General features: G+C 31.2%; 1 protein-coding gene across 2 annotated transcripts; it reads left to right on the top strand.

The window, feature by feature from the left end:
- Positions 1–8,433: 8,433 nt before the first annotated feature.
- On the top strand, positions 8,434–13,915 carry LOC11409351 (auxin-responsive protein IAA8). Of its 2 annotated transcripts, none has more exons than XM_024783800.2 (7): positions 8,434–8,594; positions 9,143–9,532; positions 9,624–9,808; positions 9,938–10,167; positions 10,281–10,422; positions 12,588–12,649; positions 13,521–13,915. In XM_024783800.2, exons 2-7 carry the CDS (start codon positions 9,182–9,184, stop codon positions 13,556–13,558), a joined length of 1,008 nt encoding a protein of 335 aa, XP_024639568.1. In that variant the 5' UTR covers positions 8,434–8,594; positions 9,143–9,181; the 3' UTR covers positions 13,559–13,915. The 2 variants fall into 2 exon arrangements, with proteins under 2 accessions (XP_024639568.1, XP_003612933.1); XM_003612885.4 differs by having other exon boundaries at positions 8,437–8,594; positions 9,152–9,532.
- Positions 13,916–27,094: the final 13,179 nt, after the last annotated feature.

Here is a 27,094-nt window from a genome sequence, read left to right as displayed (position 1 = left end):
CTCAAGATGAGAGAGAGATTGATGAAGTGAACGAAACTTTTCCCAGTGGTAGCAACATGAGAAGATACCACTTAAGCTGAAGATGATGAGCAAGAGGAGAGCAGTACCTAGTGGGAAACCGAGGGACGGTCGAGATGTGTCTATTTGAGGTGGGGAAAGATCTGGGCTCTCCATCATCATCATATATACCTTTGATAAGCTCTTATAACTTTGCTTGTTCTGATGATGCTGGTGGTGGTGTTCTTCTTAAAATACTACTACTCAAATATGTATGTGTGTGTAGTTGAGGAAATTAAGGAAGGATAAACTATAACTTATGGGATATGATTCATATGAATAGATAGAATGAAGTGAAATAGAAAGGAAAGGAAAGGAAAGTAGGCGTGGGATATTATTTAAACACTTTAGAGAGTGTATCAACTAGAGAAAAGGTGCAAGTTGAAGAAAGTAAAGAAACTTTCATGTGTGTTTTTGAAATATTTCCAAAGTTATGAGTCTCAACTCTGAAGTAAGCTGATTTTGTTAATTAACTTTACATATTTTATATACTAATATTAGATTGGACTTGTAAAATAAGCTAGTATTTTCAACTGAATCAAAGAGTCGTCAAAATGAAAGAGGACAATTCTAACTAGGTTGACACCATCAATCAAGAAGACAACAACGACCACCAAATTTTTTTTATTAAAAAACGATGAAAAATAAAGAGGTGTCATGAGGGACAAGAACCAAAACTCATTAAAACAATGTTACTTACACCTCAAAGCATACAAAACCACATTCATTACGGTCATAGGGAACATTATCTCAGCAAGTATAGCAACGAGAAACAATACTAAAATAGGCAGGACTATATGTACAAGAATTACCTTCTATATAAATAAATATATGAGAAACTAAAGATAATTTTGAGATTCCAAGGAACAAGATCATTATTAGAGAATGCACCATGAGCTTAGAATCAGACTTGAACCAAAGGTTCTTCTAATTCTTTTTATGAGACTAGATCTCAATAACTAGCAAAGACATCGAGAACTTAGTGTGAGTAGAAAAAATTAAATGATATCCAAGAAAGAAGCAAAACAACCCAAAAGTGTCGCATTGTCGACCCTACTACTAAACTTCTCGGCTAATTATTTCAATTTTATGATTACTAGTTTCTTTCGATTTTGGGGAGTGCTAGCATCATATATTCTAATGCGTATTTTTCTTTGAAGAAAATATCTTTCTTTTTTCAGTTGTCAAGAAAATATTGCACCAGAATGTCATGTCCGGAAAATGGTACGGTAGGTTAGTGGGCTCACTGATCTTTGGCTTTGCAATGGAGGTGACGAAACATCCACTTATTGGAACGTGAAATTTAGAGATATATGAATCATGAAGTTAAAGAAATACTATATTTTCCATTAAAGTAATTATTACAATAAAAAAGAAAAAGATAAAAATAATGTTTGTACTAATATGGGACCTTTGAGTTAGAAAATATATTCAAAAAATGTAATTTTTATTTCAAAAGGAATATTTTCTTTCGCACTAACAAAAGTTTTTTAAAGTGAAAAACAAAAACTGGATAACCATACAACAAGATGGGCAATACTTTCCTAGTATCCAACTTGTTGCTACTAAGACAAGTAGCTCCAGCTGAAAAGTATGAACTTATAAGAAAGCAGTCACCTCTCAAATGGACATGTCGTGTGAAGTTCAAAGACTTACCTTAATTGGGTGCTCAATGGCTTAAGAAATTAAATCCTTTATATTCTAAACTTGCACATTTTGGAAAGACAAATTAGACACTCATGAATCAAATAAACACTCACCTCTCATAATCGTTCAAACATTGATTATTAACTAGCTAGTATGATTGGATATATATATATATATATATATATATATATATATATATATATATATATATATATATATATATATATATATATATATATATACATGTTTATCACAGCATGTAGCATTGGGGACCATTGAGCACAAAGTGAAGTAGAGGACATTCGTGTACAACTTGTAAAATTCATAGGTCAATGTAAAATCTGTACTTGAGCATCTATGTGATAAATTTGTGCTGTCTCGCAATGAACAAGCAAGCAAATGGTTTTGTGATAAGTCTTGGTCCCTTACTATATTATGTATCTTTCAATAATTGGGACCATATCCAGTGGCTAGATAATTTTCATGCCATAGAATCAAAGCAGTATACGATACTTCCACTACATTCAATTAATCCCTTTCACTAATATATATATATATTTGTCGCTTGTTTAATATTCAACGTGCTTTTTATAAATCCAGTTTTTTATGGTTCAATTGTATTTTTATACCTGCAATCAGATAATATATTTAAACTTCATCAAGACCTCTTTTTTTTCTGAGTGCTGCGCCTGCTGACTTGATCCAGACTTTTATGAGATTAGGGGTATCGACATGTTTAAACTTTCCACCCAATTAATATGTGTAATGATTACAAATCCAAACAGAAGCTCTCTCATCCATTATTATTTAATCTCTCAAAATTTCTCAAATCTCTCTAAAAATTTCAACCAAATTTATTCAATAAAATCACAAATAAGTAATAATGGTGCTATTAATTTACATTTTAGTTGTTATAAATGTTTATCTTTTTTAGTTTTTGAGTAGATACATTTAGTTTATTTTAGTTTTTGAGTAGATTTACATGTTATAGTTCATTTTTAGAGTAGATGTAAGTTGATTAATTTTGTTAAAATGTTTGCATGGTATTTATGTTATAGTTTTGAATTTTAGGGTTATTTTAAATTTTGGTGTTTTCTATTTTTTTTTAGTTTTAGTTTTTGAGTAGATTTACAAGTAAAAGTTTATGATTCATTTTAAGAGTAGATATAAGTTGATTAATTTTGTAATTTTTTTTGCAATTTTATGGTATAGTTATGATTTTTAGTTTTTATGTATAATTTGCACTCCAAGTGTTTGAAGAAATATTTGAATGAGTTTTTCATTGATTGTTTAATTTTTTATGGTGTAGATTTGAAACAATGACTGATTTGTTCAGTGTTTGCATACGTTTCAACGGTGGAAATCCTCAAATGTTCAAGGTTCGGTACATTAATGTCACGTTAAAAGGTCTCAAGGATCAACGAGATGAAATCAATCAAGGACTCAACCCCGGAGACACAAGGAGAATGAAATACATTTGGTATGAACGTCCAACATTGGACGACTAGAGAATAACGTTCAGTCGGTTAGAATTAAAGAACGACGACGTGAGGAGCATGTTCTCAATTTTTTGGTAGCACATCATGGTTCTGTTTATCGATATGTTTGTCACGTTGCAGAGATCAACTGAAGATATTCTCAACATTTTGATTTTGCTAGAAGATCGTGATTAGCTAGAGAATGCACCTTCCAACTACAACAATTGTCTTACCTCTGAATAAGGTCAAACTTGTTAAACAACGACTCTCAAGCATTCACCTTGAAGTTTTATTGTTCCTTTCAAAAATTAGGTAATGTCTTTATTTTGTTGGAGTTTAAATTAAATTCTTGTTAGTTTGCTGAAGATGTTGGTATTAAAGACAACACAACATGTATTATGCAGAATCAACTATATAAGTTATGATATCAAATTCCTTCATATAAGATTAGTGTCACAGAATGCACCTCATTCTTTATGTGATGACTCGTCTTATATGAGGAAATTTGATGTGATAGCATATATAGTTGATTTTGTAGAATACATGTGTTGTGTTCTCTTCATTCTTGTAAGACACAATATTTTCAGTAAACTTTCAAGAATTTAATTTAAATCCAGCATCATGATGATGCTACATATATTTAGGGAGAATGTAATGTATCGTAGATGATTTTAAATTTGAATAAATACGCAATTTCGCTTCAAATTTATTCAAAATGCAAGTTTATTCAAGATTATTCAATAACAAAATGTTTCAAAATGTGCGGCATATTCAAGATTACTACAATCCATTACATTATTTAATCATCTCCCTCGTCGCTTATCTCAATTGTGTTGTCCTCGACAGTCCCTGGCACACCTGCTTTTGGTTGAGGACAAAAATAACATGTCCTCGACAGTCCCTCGTCGCTTATCTCAAATCCTTTTTTTCACGAAACCATCACATTCGATTTTGTGCCATGTCACACGGGATTTTGCTTTCTTCTTCTCATCACCCTCATTTTTGTTCAACTGCACATCACCCTGATTCTGAGACATATCTACAACAAGGAAATCGGTGATCAAAACCTAAACTAATCCTAACAATTCTATCACAAATTCATAACAACAATTCATAAAAAACCTAAACTAATCCTAAAAATTCTACAACAATTCATCAAAACCTAAACCAATCCTAAAAATTCTACCACAATTTTCTAACAATTCTACAATATTATATTCAACTCTAATCTAACATCAAATCATAAAATCAACAAAATCTAATTATGTGACAATTTAACCAAAAAAAAACTAACAATTCAATCACAAAACAGCAATGCAATAGGATGATAACAACTTACTTGATTTTTTGATCGCAATTGGCGTTGAATCCGCAACAATTGGGAAATTTTGCACCTCTTGAACTTCAATCCGCAACAATGGAGTTTTGGAAACTCCTAGGTTCTGTTATGTTCTTATAACAGAACATCGACACTTAACTGCTGATGGAATCCTCGACACGTAAGTATTTTGGTCATTTACGTTTGTTTTTCAGCCAATGATGATGTGTCAAAAGCAAATTTCAAACAATTTAAATGTTACTGGGCCGAACGAAGCTTTGGTGCTGCTGACTTTGAACCCTTTTGGTGCATTTGCTATACATATCCCCTTATAAAGCATATATTAATATATACACCCCCTATATAATTTTTTTTGCCGACTACAGCCATGGACCCTACACAGTCACACCCCAAACCTATTCCCAGAGCCGGGCCGGCTCACAACTGAACTCCGAATTACTAGGATTCATTTCCCCTAAAAACCGAAAGGCTAACACCAAAAAAGAATATGAAGGGAATGGTAATTTGTTACACTCTTTGTTACATAAAAATATTATTCATGTCCGTTTCATATTTGCATAAATATCCTTCTGTCAAATATCTAACAATTATATATATATATATATATATATGCTAACGAGTGTAATAAGGGCACCTTTCAACAACCTTTAGACAGTAAGCTTTTAGAGAAATTGATGTACTCAAAATTGAGTTGTTTTAACTTTTTCTATAAACATTTTCTTAATTAGGAATCCTTAAAGAATGTCTTTAGGGCATTCGTTAGCAAGACTGTATATGTGTGCGCGTGCGCATATATATAATATTCATGTGTATCTTTAAAATATGTGTAGTTCATACCCTTTTTTTTTATGTGAATTAGATATCATTTACGCGTAACTGCAAAGATTAATCCATAAAATATGAAGAGACTATGATAAATGATAATACTCTCCTTCTTTCTTTAAAAATTTAACATCGTTGCATTCCTAAAACTAAATTTGAACAAAAGACATTTGGTTAAACCGAAAAAAGATCTTTTAATTACATTACCCTCTTGATTATTCTTTCATCATATTTTAATAACATAAAAGAATACTACTAACACATAGAAATAGTAACAGTGTATTATATGTTCACTCTGACAACAAAATTATAGTTTACATATATAATAAAATGAATACAGTCCACCAAATATAGAAAAATTAAATAATAAAATAATGACCTATACAATAATATAAATGGAACTTAAAGTTAGCTACCAACTACTAAAACTAGTCTTTCTTGAACTTTTTTTAAACAAATTTACTTTCAATAAAATAATTCAATTTTTTCAATATAGTGGAAAATTTTATTTTAAAGAAAGGAGTCTAATTGGCAAACAAAGAAAATCCATCAAAGAGAAAGAAATTTGTAATGATGGAAAAAGATAGTGATGAGAGGGGAGGTAACAACATGTCCTACTCACGACCCGGCAGACATATTTTCATTGCCGCATTCTTGTCTCCCCTCATATCCTGATTAAGTATGTCCCCTCCTTATCTTTCTCTAATCCCTTTTTATTATTTTATTTAAGTCATCGTCTCTAAGACACTTGTTAAAAAAACCAATAATAAGAATTTCCTCTAATTTTTATTATATAAAATAACTGATTTTTTAGATTTTTTGTGTAAGTGATGCATCTAGTCTATATTTATAACGAGATATATTAATTATTCAATAAACATAAAAAGTTAATTATTTCTTATAGCTCCACTTGTTGCTTTTCTATCTCAAGCCTCCATTTAGTCATTTATTCTCTTTAATAATATTTGACTCTTTCTAATCATGACCTGGTAAGCTCAACTAATATACCAGGCTGTATCATGATTAATCTCTTCTAATCATCCTTCTTTCTTGTATGTAAAACAAGAATATTAATAGTATAATACTATAATGTTACGGATAAACAAGAAGTAGTATAATGTTACGGTTGACTTCCTCCTGCAGCTAAAGTTCTGATATTGTATGTAACGCAGAGGATTGTGCTATGATCACCCCTGCCCTGTAATAATCATTCATGTCAGCTAACAATTTGTCATGCGTTGTCCTCAAGTCATCTAGTGCTATTCCTATTGATTCAAATTTAAACATACATACATTTACATGATTTGAAATAACTTAATCTTTGCAAGAATATCACTCTATGATTTGAAATAACTTAATCATTCATGAAATGAAACTACTATGATGTGTGTTTGTGAGGTTCATAATGAACATTTGAATTTAATACGTACACAACGATGCATATAATAGTAGCATAGATCCACAACTTTCGTTCTTTTGTATATAAAATGAATGTTGTTAACATTACTTTTAAAATGGAGTATCTCATATTTTTATGAATCGAGATTAAGAGTAACTTACAAATAATACTAACAATTTTCATCTCAACTAGGGGTAAACTTAAATGTTCTATATTCTTTAAAAATCAAGGTGAAATGTAGTTTACAAACAACATTCATAGTCATAAACAAATACAAAGCTTTTTATACAAACCAAAATCGTAAATGACTTAGGTCTAAAGAAAAATGGGAACTTCTACGGTACATTCACAAAATGAGGTGTACCGGTACTCTTTCTTCATAATTTTATAAATTAACGATAATTTTTTATGAAATAAATAACTATTTATCAATATTTATATTTTATAGAACATCATTTCATAAGAAAAAACATCGGTTCATTGTTTATAAGAATCATAATAATTTTTTTTACATATTATCATAAAATATAATCGATATTCTCAATTATGAGTGCTAAAAATTCAAAAAAAATTAATTTTATTTCGTTAACACTTTTGATGAATAAGATTTAGTTATTATAAATATAAATGATAGAAAATAATATTTTTCTTCAAAAAGCAACTCATTTAACCATTAATTTAAAGAGTAAGTATACCGGTACACTTAAATATATTAGATGTACCATAGAATTTGCCAAGACAAATACCTTATAAAAGTGGGGTGGCCTACTATCAAAGAGTGGAATCACACATAATTATCTCATTTTCGTACAGTTTTTAATCAAATATGTATGGACAAAAATGAAAAAAAGGTTATATCGATTTTTTTAGGGGATATATCGACAAAAATTCAAAAAAGTTTGTATACTTAGATATATTTTTATCCAGACTTTTTCCTTTTACCTTTTTAACAAGATGATTCACTTTAAAATACAAATTTTCATTTTTAAAGAATTTGAAATACAGTTCAAAAATATTTCATTATTTCTATCAATATCTAGAAGTAAGATTAGACGGTATCTAAAGCACATCGTTGAAAATTACGTCGTACTTTTTATGGGTGTCAAAATTGATTCTAGATATATAATATTAATTATTTATGACATGTTTGATTGTTTTTAAGTCGAAATGATTTTGAGTTTTTGACTCAAGAATTACTTCTACTTCAAGTTAAGATTTATAGTTTTTATCATATAATTTGATTTTTATACACAAATTTAAAGTTAAATCACTTTTTATATTAATATAGTTAAATATAAATCAATTTACCTTCAACTCACCTTTCATCAAAATCAAATTATAAAAACCAACTCTTTTAAAATCAATTTTTACGCATCATTAGTTCAATTGTAACTAGTGTGGCCAAATGAGAGATTAACTCAAAAGCATAAACAGTAGTTTTCAGACTCATTATGATTATCATTCATAGCACCTGTTAACAGCGACAACTTATTTAATTTCCCTGTCTCCTCAGACCAATATTAAACTAACGGCCCCGATTTCTCCGTCAGAAACAATCACAACCGTCAAACTCCACTCAAACCTTGTCCCACTTAATCAATATCAAACTAACTAAACGACACTACTTTCCATATTATTTCCCATTTTACCCTTACTCGTTCCAAATAACTTTTGGTTTTTCCGTCTTAACACTTCCCATTCATTGCGTTTTTAGCTTCTTTCTAAAACCTTTTCTTTCTTTCTCTTTCTTTCTCTGCTTAACTCAATAATCGATTTTCTTACAAACGTGCTATTGATTCTCTGCTTTTCATTCTCTTCAGCTCTTCAAAATCTTCTTGTTGTTGTTGATAGTGTGAGTATTTTTTTTTTTTTAGTAAGGCTTTTGTTTCTGTGCGTGTTTATGGATCTATTAAGCTATTTTTGAAGAAAAAAATTGAGTTGTGATGCATGTTATGTTATTAGGATGATATGATTTTGTGTGAAGTTAATTTGTTATTTAAGTGCTTAAAAAGTTCATTATGTGTTTAATGATCTGTTTATGTGATAATTATGTTTATGTTTTTGTGTTTAACTCTAGTTAATTTAAGACATGCATATGTTTTTTCTTTATGAATGTGTTTATGAAATAATCATTTATGTTTGCTTTTTAACTCTAGTTAATTTAAAGCATGCATATCTTTTTTTTAATTTAATTCCATGGCACTATTTAGTGATTCCTTGTTGTTTAAATTGCTTATTAATGGTGTGATTTTATGATTTCATGCCTTTTTGATCTTGCAAATTAGTTTTTTTTTTTTACAATCTAATTATTGTTGTTAATTATTACTATTTGGTTAGTTTTGTGTTGATTTTGGTATTGGTTTAATGTTGATTTTCATTTTTTTTGTATTTTGGTGGAAGATTGTGAAGTGAACTGTGGTTTTGAAGTTGGTTAGCGAAATGTCTCCGACGGCTGTGGTTACGGAGGACGAAGGGCGGCGCAAACTGTCGTCGACGATGGAACGGAATTACTTGGGATTGTCTGATTGTTCATCGGTGGACAGTTGTGATTCAACTCTCCCAAGTTTGTGTGATGAGAAAAAAGTGAACTTGAATTTGAAGGCTACTGAGTTGAGGTTGGGTCTTCCTGGATCTCAATCACCCGAGAGGGAAATGGATTCGGATTTTTACTTAACAAAGCTTGATGAGAAACCATTGTTCCCTTTACTTCCTGCAAAAGATGGTTTGCAGAAGAATGTGGTTTCGGGGAATAAGAGAGGATTTGCTGATACCGTTGATGGGTTTTCTCAGGTGATTAGTTTGATGAAGTTGGTTTATGTGATGGGAGGTGCATATTTTGTTTTGATGGTTAGATTGATTGTTTACAATATTTGTTATGCAGGGTAAGTTTAATGGTAATACGGGGATTAACGTGATGCTATCGCCTAGACCTGCTGGAGCTCAGGCGAGCACAGTGAAAGAAATGCCGAGTAAGGTTTTGCAGGAAAGGCCTTGTGCAGCTAGAGGAACTGCTGGTCATAATCATGCAGGTGCTGCTTCTGTCGCTGGTTGTGCACCGGCATCAAAGTAAGTAAAATCTATCAACTCAAGGATCTTAATTTACACAAGACTAGTAGCTGAACAAACATGTATGATTTGTTTTTCTGTGGTTTTAAATATCCTAATCCTGATATGGTAAATTTTCGTATGTGACAGGGCACAAGTTGTTGGTTGGCCTCCTATAAGATCATTTAGAAAAAACTCAATGGCCACCGCTTCCAAGAACAACAATGATGAAGTGGATGGAAAACCAGGTCCCGCTGCACTCTTTGTGAAGGTCAGCATGGATGGTGCTCCCTATCTTAGGAAGGTCGATCTAAGAACTTATGCAACATATCAGCAACTATCTTCTGCCCTTGAGAAGATGTTCAGCTGTTTTACCCTAGGTGAGCCGTTGTTATTTTGATTTACTTTAAAAATAAAATTTGTTTTTGCTGACGATTAATTTGGTTGTTGCTTTATATTTGTTCTGAAATATTTGGTGATTGTGTAATGGCAGGCCAGTGTGGTTCCCATGGTGCTCCAGGAAAAGAAATGATGAGTGAGAGCAAGCTGAGGGACCTTTTGCATGGTTCAGAATATGTTCTCACTTATGAAGATAAAGATGGAGACTGGATGCTTGTAGGGGACGTACCATGGGAGTAAGATGTTTTTTAAACTCTGTTTTTTACATCTTTGTTTTCTTGCTATATATTTTTTCACGTAATAGTAGTCACTATTTTGCTTCTGAGCCAATGGAGTAAATGCTTTGCAAATATATAGTCTAAAAAAGTAAGTAATCATAATTGATCAGTAAAACATTTAATATATTTCCATTTGCCAATAGATGATTAATTTTGTAACTACTAAGTAATTGTAGGCCATAATGATCAGTAGTTTTAGTCATCAGAGAGTCCAGAATCTAGACATGTATGTACTCCTTCCGTTTCTAAATGAGTGTCGTTTAAGGTTTCCGCTTACAAATTAAGAAATACAAAAAAGTTGTCAAAAGACATGACCCTTTTCCTAAACTATCCCTAATAACTATTGGTGTGTTTCCCACAAAAGTAGAATATATTACTTTCGAAGTAGTGTACATAACATTCATTTGAGGGCATAATTGGAAAAGTTTCCATTGAAAAGTGAACATGACATTCATTTCGAAACAATTTTTTTCCGGTAAAGAGACCTCATTGTGAAACTCAGGAATTGGAGATTGTGATAATGCATATAGAGCGAGTCCTACTTGTATGCCCCCTTGGAAGTCCCGAAAGACCAATTGATCCATATTTCTGGGTTGACTTATTTTCTTCTAGTTTCTACCTAAATCAATTTGCAAATTGAGACTATATCATATATACAAATATTGTTGGGTTGAGTCTATCAGGTTTTCTGGTTAATCCAATTTCCATGTATACTTAGGCACATTTATGGTTTTGAAGATTAATTAATTGCTTGTGTCTGTTCCTTGAGTGCTAGGTCTAGTGTTCAATCATATGTTTTTTCATGCCAAACAGAGGTGGTATGATATCACTTTTATTTTTCAAATACTACCTAAAATTCAAGGGCTCTTGTTTTATTAGCGATTCCTGAAATTTGCTCAACATGGGTAAGCACTAATATTAGTCAGTTCGATTCAAAATATTATGATAAAAGATTATTCGTCAAATTAAGAGATTGATATAGTGAATCGAGAAAGTTAATACTGCAAATGATTGAACTTGTATTTTAATGGAAAATTAGGGGGCTCATGGCTACCGAAAACAACTAATGGGCGCATAACATATTATAAATGCGAATTATATTTTTGACTGATGTGATACCAAGTATAATGGATATTGCATGAAATTGCTCATCTAAGTAACTTGCCACTTGCATGAAAAAGTATCAAGAAAGTTTTCCCTTTTTAGTAAGCAAATTTATTCAGAAATCACAGTTCAGCATGCACTGTCCTTAGGTTTCTTCCTGTCTTTTCAATTCTGCTACAGAATTTTCTGGCTAATTCAATATATTTAAAAGTGTGAATCAATTCAATGTGTTGAAGTGTATTTTGATGTTTGAATGATGTTATTTTTGTCTATTTTGTGATCTTATATTCTGTTTTGTAATGATACATCTGGTACTGAAGTGGTGCATAATGTTGCTGGGATGTTACTAAACTAATGCATTTGAGTTTGGACAAAAAGTGGAATATTGTAGATATTATCTGCTTCATAACACAATGGCTATATGGCATTGGTAAATTAGTATGAACGGGGTGCGGGGAATTCAGTAGGGGTACTTGATGAAAATGTGAGGAGGAATAGTTAGGATATGGGGCTTTGGCATGGAGGGCGCATGTGCATGCCCCTCTAAGAAACTTCAACTCATTTTTTTTTGAAGAAATTCAAGTTCCAATCGAAGTGTCGTGTATGCTATGACTTGTTCATTCGTATCCAGACTGAAGAATTTGATCATGACCAGGATTGTGTTGCTGAATAGGATTATTAATAATGCTAGCAACACACTTTTCATGCTAGCAACACACTTTTCAACACAATCTTTGATTGATTAAAATTTGCATGCGGCCAACCAAAATAATATGGGACCCACGTAATATGGTGGGACACATGTGAATTTTACCCAATCAAAGAGAGTATGTTGAAAAGTGTGAGTGTGTTGCTAGCACTCCTCTAGGATTATTGGTCTATAATTTACGGGCTTGTCTATTTAGGCATTAAGTGTTCATGCAAATTCTAGTCTCTTTTAAAACCAAGAAAATGGACTGAATGAATGACAAAGGGTTTGCATCCCACTCACTAAATTGCAATTCCTTATGTATGTGCAGGATGTTCATTGATACTTGCAGAAGGCTGAAAATCATGAAGGGTTCTGACGCCATTGGGTTAGGTATGTGTTCTCAGTGATGGTCATTTGGCTGTCGCTACAATCAGTATGAAATGTGGAAAATGTGGAGTAATTAATTAAAATGGAGCAATGAATTAAATTTGAAGGTTCATAAGATTTTTCCTATGCATGCATCTATATTTTCAAGCAACATATGTGGTATTTATGTATCAGTAAATATCCATGTACTAGTGTATTTGTAAACAAGCCAATAATTTTTAACATGCGAGTTATTTAAGTGTATTTGGAATGTTCATGCTTCTGTATTTGTCTCCTTTATTTTCTTTGGGTAACACTGACATGTATTGATGGATTATGATCCTGATATGTCAAATGAGATCACTGTAGTATATATCCAGATAAACATTATGTCCATATAAAAGTATATCCTTATGTCATGGAGTACTTCAAACTTTAGTAGGGTATAATAATGCAAGGCTATGGAAGAAAAAAATAAAATAATATCCTTATGCTCTTTGAATTGCAATATTAATTTTCTTCTAGACTAGATTGTTTCCTGCCTTTGATTTGGGTCAATCAATAAGCAAAACTGAATACTGCAAGTAAATACCGAGTTGCAAAATATATACTGGATTTATCTTTGTAGTTTTTGAGGAATTTTATTTGGAGATTTCAGCTATGGGTGTATCCAGCAAAAGAAGTGTATTTTAGTTGGATCATCATTTGCTATTTGTAACATGTGGGAACTTATCTTGTTTTAGCAAATCCTACATAACATTATAACCTTGATTCTAAGTTCCCATAGCATAAACCAAAGTCAATTTAAGTTTAATCAACATTAACACGATGTAATTTCCCATAACTCCAATTTATCTGCCTCTGTTTGCTCAAGTGTATTTTCTTTCCTCCACAGCTCCCAGGGCCATGGAGAAGTCCAAAAGCAGGAGTTAGAGGGTGTCCGGAACTGATGACTGCCTTTGTCCAACCAAGTTTTAATGCTGGATCCAAGGACTGTAAAAAGTAAAGGATTATGACCAACTCCCTGGCATTGGTAGTTAAACAGATTTCCGGTGTCATTTATTGTTACGTCCCTAAAAAGTTTGTTATATTTGTTAGCACTATAATATCTTGTGAAGTTACCTTCTAATATTAGTTTTTGTGTAGTCTGTAATCACTATAGGAAAACCTGTTTGTTTGGATGAATTGAATCTCTCTTATGGTTCTAACATATTTCGTGTTTTCCCAATCTTTCTTTCCTCTTAATTGTGAACATTGAACAACATTGGTTCATCATGTCCACTTTTTGAATAGAGTTCCCGCAGCAGGTATGTTATGGCTGTTTATAGTGAGTAAGAAGAGTTGCTTTAGTTGCACGAGAGGAGAGATTTCATATATTTTTTAATCCGAATTACTTCAGTTTTATATTAAAAAACTGTATAACGGGAGGCACTGATGATTTTAGTATCAAGCTCAATATGACAGTTATTTGTGTGATACATTATGTCAGGAAAGTCGATGAGTTATTATCGTATTATTAGCCATTAGCCAATGTTGATGCTGCTTTTTTTTTTTTTATTGATTTCTCTCATGACTTCAATTTATCTGTACAATATTATATGGAACATGGTCAACCATCTTTCTAGGTTATATTAGCAGGTTTTATTTATTGACATAATAATTATAATGGGACGTCTTTCCTATGAGTCCATACCATTATTGTTTTTCTATTTGTAAGCACACATGTGTATGTCCTTATGACTTAAATTTCACATGAATAATTTAGTATCAAAATATGAAAAACACATGGATGTCAATGACTCAATTCAGGAATAAGTAACAAACACAATATAAACTATAAATACAAGAATTAATTACAAGTAGTGTACTCCAGTTTCGGTTCCAACCATGCAGTGATATGGTTGATCAATTTTGTCTTTTAAATCAAGATATAGCATATGGTTTCGATGTACGTTCCATCTGAACTGAAACTTAAAAAGCAAGAAAAGGGGCACTAAAAATTGTTCCACCTCGACCAAAAGAAATGCTATGATAGTGTTTATATAGTTCAAAGGTATCTACTTCAATTGCAGTGGGGATGGGGTGATTTGAATGAGTGGAATTCATTAAAACTTATTTCAACTTCTCCTTCCTCGATTCTTTTTGTCCTCCCAATCTTTTATTATTTTATTTAAGTTTAAATTATACTTTGTTGAAAGCTTGTTCTAAATTCCTCAACATCAACTCCCTTTTTTTATTAGATCATATTTGTTGTAGTGTTGATAAATTGCTTAACTTAGATCTTCGAACGGTTTGTTCATATAGAGAACTCAATTAGCTTAGCATATGTGAGTGCATTGGCTTAAGAGTTATGTTTTCCTTCTCACTTTGGTCACTTATAAGATAACTTTTTTTGACAGATGCTCACTAAGTAAGATATGGAAAAATGCATTTCAAAATGTTATCTACAATTACATACTAATACTATAACTAGTGAATGACTGACCCCAAATACAAAGGAGGAGAATAAAATGTGTGAAGGGTAAAATAAGATATAGAAGCTCCCACAAAACTATAAGCAACCTTTATCTACTTGTCGTGAACGAACATCACTTTATAATCAGAATTGATAGCAATTATTAATAGGAAACTTCTACGGTACACTTACAAAGTGAGGTGTACCGGTACTCCTGCTTCATAATTTTATAAATTAACGATCATTTTTATATAATAAATAGCTATTTTTCAATATTTATATTTTATAGAACATTATTTCATAAGAAAAAACATCATTTCATTGTTTATAAGAATTATAGTAATTTTTTTACATATTATCATAAAAATAATGAATGTTGTCGATTATGAGTGATAAAAATTCAAAAAATAATAATTTTATTTTGTTGACATTTTTGATGAATAAGATTTAGTTATTATAATTATAAATGATAAAAAATAATATTTTTCTTCAAAAAATAACTTATTTAACTATTAATTTAAAGAGTGAGTGTACCGGTACACTTAAATATATTAGATGTACCATAGAATTTGCCTTGTTAATATGCATCTTATTCTAAGTTATTATAATTTAAACTTTGCATTGTTGTCGTTCTCTACTTTTGACTTCTCATTATTGTCGAACTTTATGGTTGCCAATACTATTAGTTTAACATTGTTAGTGATGCATAATGGGTTTGAATTATTCCCAGGTTATAGTGCATAGGATTAATTATTGGCCAAAAGCACTAAATAATAATATAAGTACACCGATTATTGTTTGTCATTTCTTCTGGATACTATGGACTATAATTAATGTTGTTGCGCCTACATGGAAATATGATGGCGTTCCCTCTAAGGGAAACACAACATTTACATGAGAAAAGTTTTTGACATTAGTGGGCATATGCTTTTCTTAGGTAGAATCGTGTAGAAAATGGTAGTACATGATTATAATACATAAATGGAAAGGAGTGAGTGGGGTAAGTGTGCTTGATGATAGTTGCATATGGGAGCCATATATGAGATTATCAGAATTTATGAGGATTTGATTTGATGGATGGAAAATTATAAATATTTCATGTTTTAATTTTGAGTCTCATTCCCCAAATTTTGAGTTATAAATCAAACATAGTGATGTAGGCAGATTGGCTACGAGTGTTGAAAGATGAAGTGGCGTGTAAGAAAGGCTCAATGAGAATATTTGACATCCGGTTTTCGATTGATTTAAAAATATATCTTTTCGAAAAGGGATATGATGTCCAAAACTGAATTTTTATTATTTATCTGTTTTGTTTTCAGTTTGTTATTTCGCATTAGAGTTTGTTATTTCTTTGATATTTAAGCTAAACATTTACTATTTGATTAACAAGTCTTGCACCATATTCTTTTAAAATAAAAATAAAAAAAAATCTTGCACCATATTCAATCATTTTTTCACCATTGATTAACAAGTTTTACTATTTGATCAAATGTGATATGACATGAGGTATTAATCTAATGATAGAAAACAAACTTATGTATGGTGAAGGGTTAATTTGTTTATGCTCATTAGACAAACCATTTACAAGACTTGTTTTTAGTATTATACCTCTCTTCAAAGCTTAATTTGGTTAAAACTCTTTTTCACAATGATCATGGTTTTATTTTAATTATTTATTTGGATAGAGAAGGGTGCGTTTAAGACTTTGGAGTAGTAGTACAGTCTAAGAGATATATAATAATCGAAATCTAGAATCTTAGAAGAAAAGTAAGAGATAAAATCCAGAATCTTAAAATGAAAGTAGTAGCGTTGGTTGGTTTAATTGTAATCATTAGCTAATATAGTGGAGAAAAGCTGTATTTTGGGGAGGTTGTGTGTCAATTGTATAATTGATTCATTGAAGTTGGACTTTAATATAACTTGCTTGGAATATTCTTAATCATTAATTATGTTACAAAATTACAATGTTCTTGGTATATAACTTGCTTTGGAATATTCTCAACCATTAATATATGATTATTTAATCTATTTTAAATGGTTTGATTTTGAGATATTTTATGTGGAATCTTGAATTTGAATTTAGATCACCATTTTTTTCTCTTCGGTGTGTATATTTATTTTGGTATGTGTGATGAGCACAAGTTAACTGCCATTGAAATCAACACAAATTAAATGTTGTTATGTCTTAAACACCAATGTTAATTATAGCAAGAGTTTAAGACCAAACAAAATGAAAAGCACTAATCAAAATCCACATGGACATCATTATGAGCAACCCTACGTAATAAGAGATACAATAATCCTATTTTTTTATGGATAATATTAACCGGTGTCCCCAGAAACATCGGTTAACATGACCCTTTTTTTATTAACCTTGATGTGATAAGAGAGTGCGGAAGCAAACTTCAATATGTGAGTGATAATAATGTATAACCATGTAATGTAATTATACTTTATGAAGAAATTTGAATTTTGTCAATGATATGGGATGAAATTCAACTAAGAAAAGTACATATCATTATTTTCCACATTTTATATGCAATTCACTTACTGATAGGTGTTTGAACTTTGAAGATATATACTTGATGAGATCCATACAAAGTGAGCAATTCAGTGGCAATGTGTTCATATTCTTATTTTAATTTGAAAAGTTAATAAGGTGGACTTCAATTAATTACACAAGATCTTGTTTCCTTACATTTATTCTAAAGCACCATAATTTAATAGCGGCACATGGTACCAATTGGAAAGCGACGGCCTTATGCAAATGTTGGAAAACAAAATCATCATATATATCATGAAATCATGCAATGGATTAAATTATGACTTATGGTAAGTGTGGCACTTGTAAATTATGAATGGTTCCGATCACGACGGCTTGTGACGGTTGTGGGAAATTCTGTTTCGTTTTCGGGTGGCGTTTGCTTCAAGGAAGGTTACCAACGCGTGTGAATTTATGGCGATGAGGAGTAATAAAAAAAACATCCATTAAGAATGTTGTGTGCTTTGTTTCAACGAAATTGAAACTCACCATAATTTATTTTGTTTCTCATGTTAGATCGCGAAAGAAATTAATTAGGATGCCATTTTTAATTGGGTTGGGTGGAATCTAGCGTCGTGGGGCAAGGAGGAGGTGAAAAACTTTATGTCATTTAACTCCCTTGTAAAGGGGACAAAAGAAGCATAACATATCTCATCTTTTATGATTAACTATTTGTTGATGTATTTGGTTGGAAAGTAACAACATTCTCTTCAATAGAAAAATGGCTAACTCGAATGAGGTGATTGATACCATTTACATGCTATCTTAAGTAGTTTTTCGTTACGGTAGAAGCAAATATTATATATATTTTGATTGATTAAATTGCTCTTTATCTTGTCTTAACAACGTGTAATGCAACAACTCTTTTGTAATGAGTTGAGTCACCATTGTACTATCATTTAAAAACTTTTGTTTATAAAAAAAGAGATTGAATTTAGGTATTTAAGATCAATTTAACCTTTACTAAAATTTAGTAACCACCATTAAGTTAATAATGGAAGCTTAGTTCCAAAGTAGTGTACTCCGAGATAGAAAACTCATTATCAAAGCAATGATATTCTTTACATAAAAATTTAGTGCATAAGTGATATGATACCGACTGCAAGAAAATCGACATTTGCACAAGGACAAAATCCCCGCAAAATTCATTAAAAAAAAAAAAAAAAAAAAAAAACTTGAAAGTACCTATTTTCCACGGAGTGCAATGCGCCCACAAAACAACCCATGGCAATTTTCTACGAGAGGTTTGATATTGAGAAATTTGTGAGGAGCATGCCCCAGTGAAATTTGCAAGGAGCAAGCTCCTCTAAAAAAAACACATTTTCATTTGACAACTTGTCAATGTACTTCAATGATTTTTGCGAGTAGCACTACCAGCGAAAAAAATATTATTTAAATAAACATATTTTTTAAAATTATTTTAGAAACTACAATTTATTTTAAAAGATTAAAGGTTGACAAAAACTTAAAACCCTCAAACTTGAAGAAAAATAGAGAACGATATTAAAACTTCAAATAAAAATAAAAATAGAAATATAAGACGCAAATACATTAAGTATTCATCATAGAGACATCACAATATTAACATTAGAATTTGACTAAAAATCTCCACACACAAAAAGAAAATCAAAATTGTTTGAGAGCCTAAGAGTCACAGCATCTATCATTATAGTAATCTAAATCTTCAAATTTTCCCAAACTTAATAACCATAAAAGACACTATCTTATAGGTCAATTTTTTTTATGAACTTGTTGAAGCACGAAAATGATGTAGGTGTGGAGAGTAACAAAAATGCGGCAATGCTTATGTATGATTTAAGATGATGTGTTCACCCTTTGTAGAAATTGGATGGCAGCAATAGAGAAAGGAGAGTGTGGGAAAAAATATGAGAAATTTGAGACAAAATATGAAGAAGAAACAAATTAAAATCGAAAACAGAACCAATCCAAATCAAAAACAGTAAAAAAAAAAAAGGTTTCGATTTGGAACAAATTTTTACTCAACTAAACGATTTGGTTTGCGGATTTTATTTTACCACCTGAATCAAACCGAACAAAATCACATACTTAAAAAAAAAAAACTAACTTAACTCAACACATGTTACTCATCGCAAACTCACTAAAAAATACTCTGTTAGGGTACACAGCTAGGTCGAATGACCAAACCAACATATTAATTAATTGAGTCTTTTTCTTTTATCATTTTCTTTTTTAACTTTTCTATTGTTTTTTTTAACAAGCTTTTCTATTGTTTTGTTAATTGCGTGTTTACACCTATACCCCAATTTTTTTGAGCAAATCCTTTTTTCCAATTTTTATTTTTTTTGGTGTCTAGGATTTGAACCAAAACCTTGCATATATTATGCATTATTCCTACCAACTGAGATAAGTTTACGAAAACATCTTTTTTTCCAATTTAAATTAAAATAAGTAAATACTAATTATTCCTCTATCTCAATAGAGCGTTTTCATTAATGAATGTATTAATCATCTACCTTGATAAATTGGGCGTTTTCATTAATCAATTAATTTAAGTAAATGATTACGAACTAATTTCAAATTTATATAAAATAAAGTAAATAATTGTTAATCGTTGCAAACTAGTTAATTGTTGTAACTAATATAATCAAAATTATTGACAGATTATTTAAATTATATGTTGTCTTGCAAAAAATCAAACTAGCTAAACTAAATCAAACGGCATTAGTTTGGTTTGGATCGATTTAAAAAAAAAAATCAATTAAATCAAATTAAACCGCATGTTTTTCATCATGTTGATCAGATGAATTTTAAACTCAAAATCAAACCGAACGGCAAAGACCCACCCATACTTTTAAATATAGAAAATGAGGTAAAGTAATTTACAGTGTTGTGATAGAGAAATAATTAATGAAATTGAAAATCTGAAAGGAATCTTATTAAAACCGTTAAGAAAATTTCTCAAGAAGATCTTGTATTTAGGATGCATGAAGATTAGATCATTATCTAGAGCACTTAGACACATATCAACATCGTGGTATGTTACATTCTTATGGCCTAGACTGCTACATTGCACACACGAACATGATGCATCGACCGTTAATTAAGCTAGGGTAGCAAATATCTTGTTCAATTAATTTCGTGATCTTCTTCTTCAATAATAATGATTGTACGCGTCTCCTCAACTACCACTCCGTTTGGAATGTCATGTATGTGAGGCACATGTCACTTGTGCCACTATCAGAAATTAAATACACACAATATTATATGACATTTTGGTGTGGTTGATCAAATTCAATGGATTGAATCAATGTCATATAATTGGAGGAACAACCGTTTTTATTGTTTATCATTCTAGTACATAGTATTTATACTATCTCTATCAAAATATATAGGACATGATTTTTACATAAAAAAGGATTGGTTGAAAAGAACTGTGAAATTCAGTTTTTATACCATAGTATATCGGTTAGGCAAAGACTTCGCCTTTGTTTGTTTTCACGGTGGAACATCATTCAAATGCATGAAACTTAGAAACTAGTATTAGTAGCTTAAGAAAAATCACGGTCAAAATACATTGAGACACAATAAATAAAGTTGGGATGCGTTATCAAACAGACAATTATTCTTGAATAGGGTTATATAAATCGTAAATTTTTCGTTAAAGAGTTTTAACGTTTTTGTTGAGAAGTCCGGGGAGCGCTTGGAGCAGCAATGGGCTAAATGTCTAGGACCTGCTAAGAGAGAGACACCAATCTCTTACCCAAAATCCTAAGATGATGGGTTTATGGGTCTCCTCTCTTATATATCCAATGTTTGCTCTATTTCTAGTCGATGTGGGAGATTATCACTCACTCTTGATTTCCAACAATCTCCCCCTCAAGTGTGACTCACTCATATCACTAAGAAGATCCAACTGGGATCCCGCTCTCACTTCCCCAGCAAGCCTAAGAAGGCTCTGATACCAGTTTGTTGGGGGAGTCTGGGGAGCGCTGGAAGCGACAATGGGCTAAATGTCTAGGACCCGCTAAGAGAGAGACACCACATTCTTACCCAAAACCTTAAGGCAATAGGTCTTCTCTCTTATATATCTAATGTTTGCTCCATTTCTAGTTGATGTGGCACATAATCACTCACACTTGATTTCCAACAGTCCCCCCCTCAAGTGTGACTCACCCACATCTAGGACACGCTAAGAGAAAGACACCACACTCTTATCCAAAACCTTAAGACAATGGGTTTATGGGTCTCCTCTCTTATATATCTAATGTTTGCTCTATTTCTAGTCGATGTGGGATATTATCACTCACACTTGATTTCCAACAACCCCCTCTCAAGTGTGACTCATCCACATCACTAGGAAGGCCCACAATATGATTCCACTCCCACTCCCCCAACAAGCCTAACCAGACTCAAATATCAGTTTGTTGGGGAGGTTGGGGAGCGCTTGGAGCGACAATGGGTTAAACGTCTAGGACCCGCTAAGAGAGAGACATCACACTCTTACCAAAAACTCTAAGACGATGGGTTTTTGGGTCTCCTCACTTATATATCTAATTTTTGCTCCAATTCTAATCAATGTGAGACATTATTACTCACACTTGATTTTCAAACAGTTTCAGTATTTTTTAAATTTAAATTAAAATCCAAAATCAATTATTTAACCTAAGAGACCTTGTGTAATATGAGTTAAACGCGTTTTGTTTTGGCTTTTTAACGGGGATATACTTGTGAGGTAATAATTCAAGCTGCCATGCATGCCCATATGCTGAATGAGTAGTACAGTATTTTGAATGGTCAATTATATGCAATGTGAGATTAATATTAATTATAATCGGTTGGCAAGGATTCTAGCATTTATGAGTCATGGCATGTACCCCAATAATGTTGGTCACGCAACCAATCATCATCCTTTGAAAAAAAAAAATCTTTCATTGTGCAAACATTAATTAAATGTTTTTTGGCCTCAAGATATTAGGTGGAACCTAGATGATTATGTTTGTTCTTATTTGTTAGTTTTAACCCTTCGATTTTCTTTTCTCAAAGTAAACTTAACGCGTAACATTAAAGAAGTAGTACTCGAAATTGCGGTAGTTAATCCAAGAAATGACCATCTTATAAAGATACGAGTAATTATATTCGTTTATCTTATAATGAATTTTGCCTCAAAGTTTAAACATAAAAACAAATTAAAATAGCAACAATGCTAAAATAAAAGGGTCAAGGGAAGAATAATAGCATGAACTAAAGTTGGGAAATGTATAGGACAGGAAAGAAAACTTTAGTAATTGAGAGATCGATTTTAATGTAAATAAAGTTTGACTAAATAATTATTTGAGAATTCCGATCATGAATTAAATAGAAGTTCTAAATAATTTGTTTATTTTTTCTTACGAATTTAAATTAGTAGTACTCCACTGACAGTTTATGAGAATAATAATAATAATTTTTATTAACAACACTAACCGTAAATCATGTGCGCCCTAATGGAAACAAAAAAAAAAGGTCAAGGGAAGAACAATAGTATTATCATAGAATATATTTCTCTCGCATGTTAATTAGTTAGAAATGTCATGGTCAAGCAATTTGTTTGGTCCTATCATTGGTGTCTGTCGTTTTTGGAGGTATATATCGGACGGTACAACCATATTTTGAATGATTGGATTGATGGATTCTTTCGATATTCACTCCTATAATACTGCCAAAATGCTTTCAACATGCAACTTGAAACAAGATGACACTGCATGTAAATTAAACAAAATTTGACATTTTCTCCTATATGTATTAAAAAATATATGGAGATTTTGTTGAGTTAATGTACATTTTTAGGTTCCTAATTGTCCCTTAAAATAAAATTTAACGATGGAAGTCCATAAGGAGTGGTAATGTGCTTGACCCTATGTGAATGCTATGCCACTCAGTCTTATAGCAGAAGAGTTTCTTCAAATCTTGCTAAATTTCAATGCAATTTTGAATTCTTTAAAGAAAAAAAATCTTGGTCATCTAAAAATATTTCAAAGGGTCAGTCAGTCATACCCATGTGAGGATGTTTTATTTTCTTAATCTTAGTTGAAGGACTTCTTTCATCATCATTATTAAAAAGAAGGATTTAAGTGTGAATGGACATTAAATATGATTAATTTAAATGTTGGATGAATAAAAAAATAACTCATATTTTATGCCTTCAAATTTTTGGTCAGAGATGCGGCTTTCATATTTTTATGGGCATATCAAACTTGTTTAGATATATGAGAAAGAAACTTTGAACAATGATGAAGTTGACTGAAAAATTATTCTTGATGAAGGAATATTGAAAGGTGAAGATAACGCTTCATCAAACTCAATGTTACGGTCCGAAGAATTTTTACGGTTCGTTTGGTGCATAAGATAGGATAGAGATAAAATATGATAAAAACTGAATAAGGATATAAAAGGATATAGACAAGATAAACATTTATCCTATCATATGTTTGATGCACACATGATAACAAACATAATATCATATACATCACAATTAAATGACAAAATTATCATTGTAATTAATTATATGTTCTAACTTTTTTAATTAAATGTAATCAAGCTATTATTAATTATACGATCTTATAAAAAAAAAATTGTCTCTTAAAAAAAAATGGCATCATCTTCCTTTTTCTTAGGGGTGCCGTCTTCTTCTTCAATTACATAATTCAATTAAAAAAAATCATGGCTTCTTGAATTAAAACAAAAAATCACGGCTTCTTGAATTAAAAAAAATAAATCGTTTACAATCTTCTTCCTTCTTGTATAACTCCAACCTGTGTAACTCCAGCCTGTTTCATTTCTTTTCAAAATTGACACGAATAGAAAATTGATAATCAATAAAGAAACAAACAAAAAATTAAGCAGATGGAAAAAAAAAGTGATTGTAGGTTCGAATTGGGGTTAGATCTGTGATAAATAGAAGAGATGGTCTTGAAGAGTTATGGAGGAAGAGGTTGAGGTCGATGGATGGGGAGAAAGGGTAAAATAAGGATTTTAATGCTAATCATGATATGAAAATTCTAACCCACCAAAAACTAAGGATAAAAATAACAAAGGGTGGATAGGATATGATTAGAAATATGTTAAACTTATCATTTTCTATGGGCGCACCAAACAATGGATTAAGACAGGATAGGATATACTAATCATATTTTGTCTCTTTATCCTGCGCACCAAACGGGCTTTTAAAGAAAATCAACACGGAAGTTTCATCATAATTTTTAGTCTGCTTTTCGACATGTAGAAATTTTTGGAGTGGTTTAACTTCAAATGAGAGTTTGAGAAATCATTGTAGTGGTTTATCTTCAAGTGAAATATACTCTTTATACAGGAGAAAAGAAGAAGAAGATGTTATTTATCTCAATCAAGGTAGGGAACCACAAATGAGATGAACTAGATTTTAGAGTTGGAAATACAATTCACGTGTTTTGGGATAAAAACATTATTGTGAATGTCCATGGCATGTAATCAACCAAAAAACTTTAAGAGAAACTTGAAAGGCAAATATCTCATATTGGTCATTGTTGAAGAAGCAGTTTCGTAACTTACGCGTGGAATGATTCTGATATTTTTTTTTTCCACCTTGTGTAACCCTAATTATATAAACAAACATATCATTCATTCATTCAAATTTATGTATGTGAAACTTTACTACACTTGAATTTTTTTTAAACTTGACATTGCAGTTGTATGAAATACTGTAAATTGTGCACAAGATCGCTATTGTAAATTGTAAGGTTAATACTTTTTGATCAAATTTTAGTAAGGTTATTAATGATAATGGATTGTAACTTTGACACAATACATCAATGTTTTAAGTGGCGTTGATTTTTTTTCTTCTTCTAATTAGTCATTCTTTTATCAATAAGATTAACACAAATGCATTGAAGTTCACTCATATTTGTTGTTGGATTAGATAGATTTAATATCAAACCAAAAATCACTGCAAACAACAAGTTGTCACTATATATGCATAGTATTAATCGTTGGGTGCGTAATATGATTTGTTACATAATTAGCAAAGTTAAAATGAGTGTTTTCTTTTTCCTATAATTAGAAGTTTATGGATAAGAACTAACTAAGAGGTTAGCCAGAGATCAAATACAAACCATATACAATCTACGCCTAATTATAGCCGATTCTAAAAAGAGCTACTAACCACACTCATTTAATCAAGTGTAACCCATTTGGGGTTGGCCTAGTGGTTGGCTTGGGATCTTGGAGTTTGCTCCTCCAGAGATCTCAGGTTCGATTCCCTCTGGTGCCAATTTTGATGGGCTAAGTTCATACAGAGCAAGTCTGCCTTTAAACGGGGCCCCCGCAAGTGGGCGGTGGGATTGATCCCCTCGAATTAGTCGATTCTTGGATCGGATACTGAATTTAAAAAAAAAAAAGCTTATTTGATACCACCTACTTTGATGCAAAATAGGATGTGTCTAACTAAAAGAGACATTGCTTGCAATGCCCTCTAGACAATAATATCACTCATGGCATCCGATACACAGGCCACACCAATGACCACCTTCTGGGAATGACATCAAAATTGTTTTTTCGTGAACTAAGAGAAAAGACAAACATCATAGACATACTGACTAAGCTGGTCCCTAAAGAAATCCTCCCTAAAAAATAGTAGTAAAATCTTCAATCAAATTGACTCCTTATCAGAGTGACCATAATTTACAAGCTTATTCCCACGTCAGGTACCTCTAATTCCATTAGGAACCTGACATTAAAATTGTTTAATGAAGACTAATTAAGCTTTTATAATCATCGCCCTTTGGTGTTTTAATTCTCTTTCATGACCTTCTACGAAGATTTGTTCCATAAAATGAGTGTTATTGAATAAAGTATAATGTTAAAAAAATTCAAATAAATATTGACATTTTTTAAAAAATAAATAAATATTGACATGAGATCATCACTTTTTTAATAAGAAAAAGTAATTTTAACGTTTGTCATAGAGAGACATTGGTTAAAAGTTAATAAGACAAAATTGCATTTGGAAGTATAAATGAAACACTTGCCAAATAAATACATTATTAGCATTTTTCGTTAATAAGAAAAGAAGGAGATGGCATTTTAAACATAATCTTACCACTTTATAAAAATAAAAAATAAAAAACATAATTTTGCCATTTGATTAACAGAAAAAGAAGAAAATAAAAAAGAAAACTGTGTGGATCAATAATGGACAGTAACCAAAAAAATTCCTATTTTAAGAAAATCCTACTCTATAAATTTCAATGTGTTTCTTCATTTCAGTAAACTAATTAATTAATATTTAAGAACATTGAGATTTTCTTTTTACAAGGACAGGTTCAAGCCACTTATCAAATTAGGAAATAGTTTGCATTGTTTAGTAGGCATTGGCCCTACCACAAGCATACCAATTATTAAATGGCTAAGTTAATAGCTATAAGGCACATTCATTTTTTACCTAAATTTTTTGGATAGATTTGAATAATTGAAGACA

This window comes from Medicago truncatula, chromosome 5 (genome assembly GCF_003473485.1).
Source record: "Medicago truncatula cultivar Jemalong A17 chromosome 5, MtrunA17r5.0-ANR, whole genome shotgun sequence".
Classification (NCBI taxonomy): Eukaryota; Viridiplantae; Streptophyta; class Magnoliopsida; order Fabales; family Fabaceae; genus Medicago; species Medicago truncatula.
The sequence above is the reverse complement of the archived record's forward strand: the minus strand, read 5'-3'. Positions and strand labels throughout refer to the sequence as shown.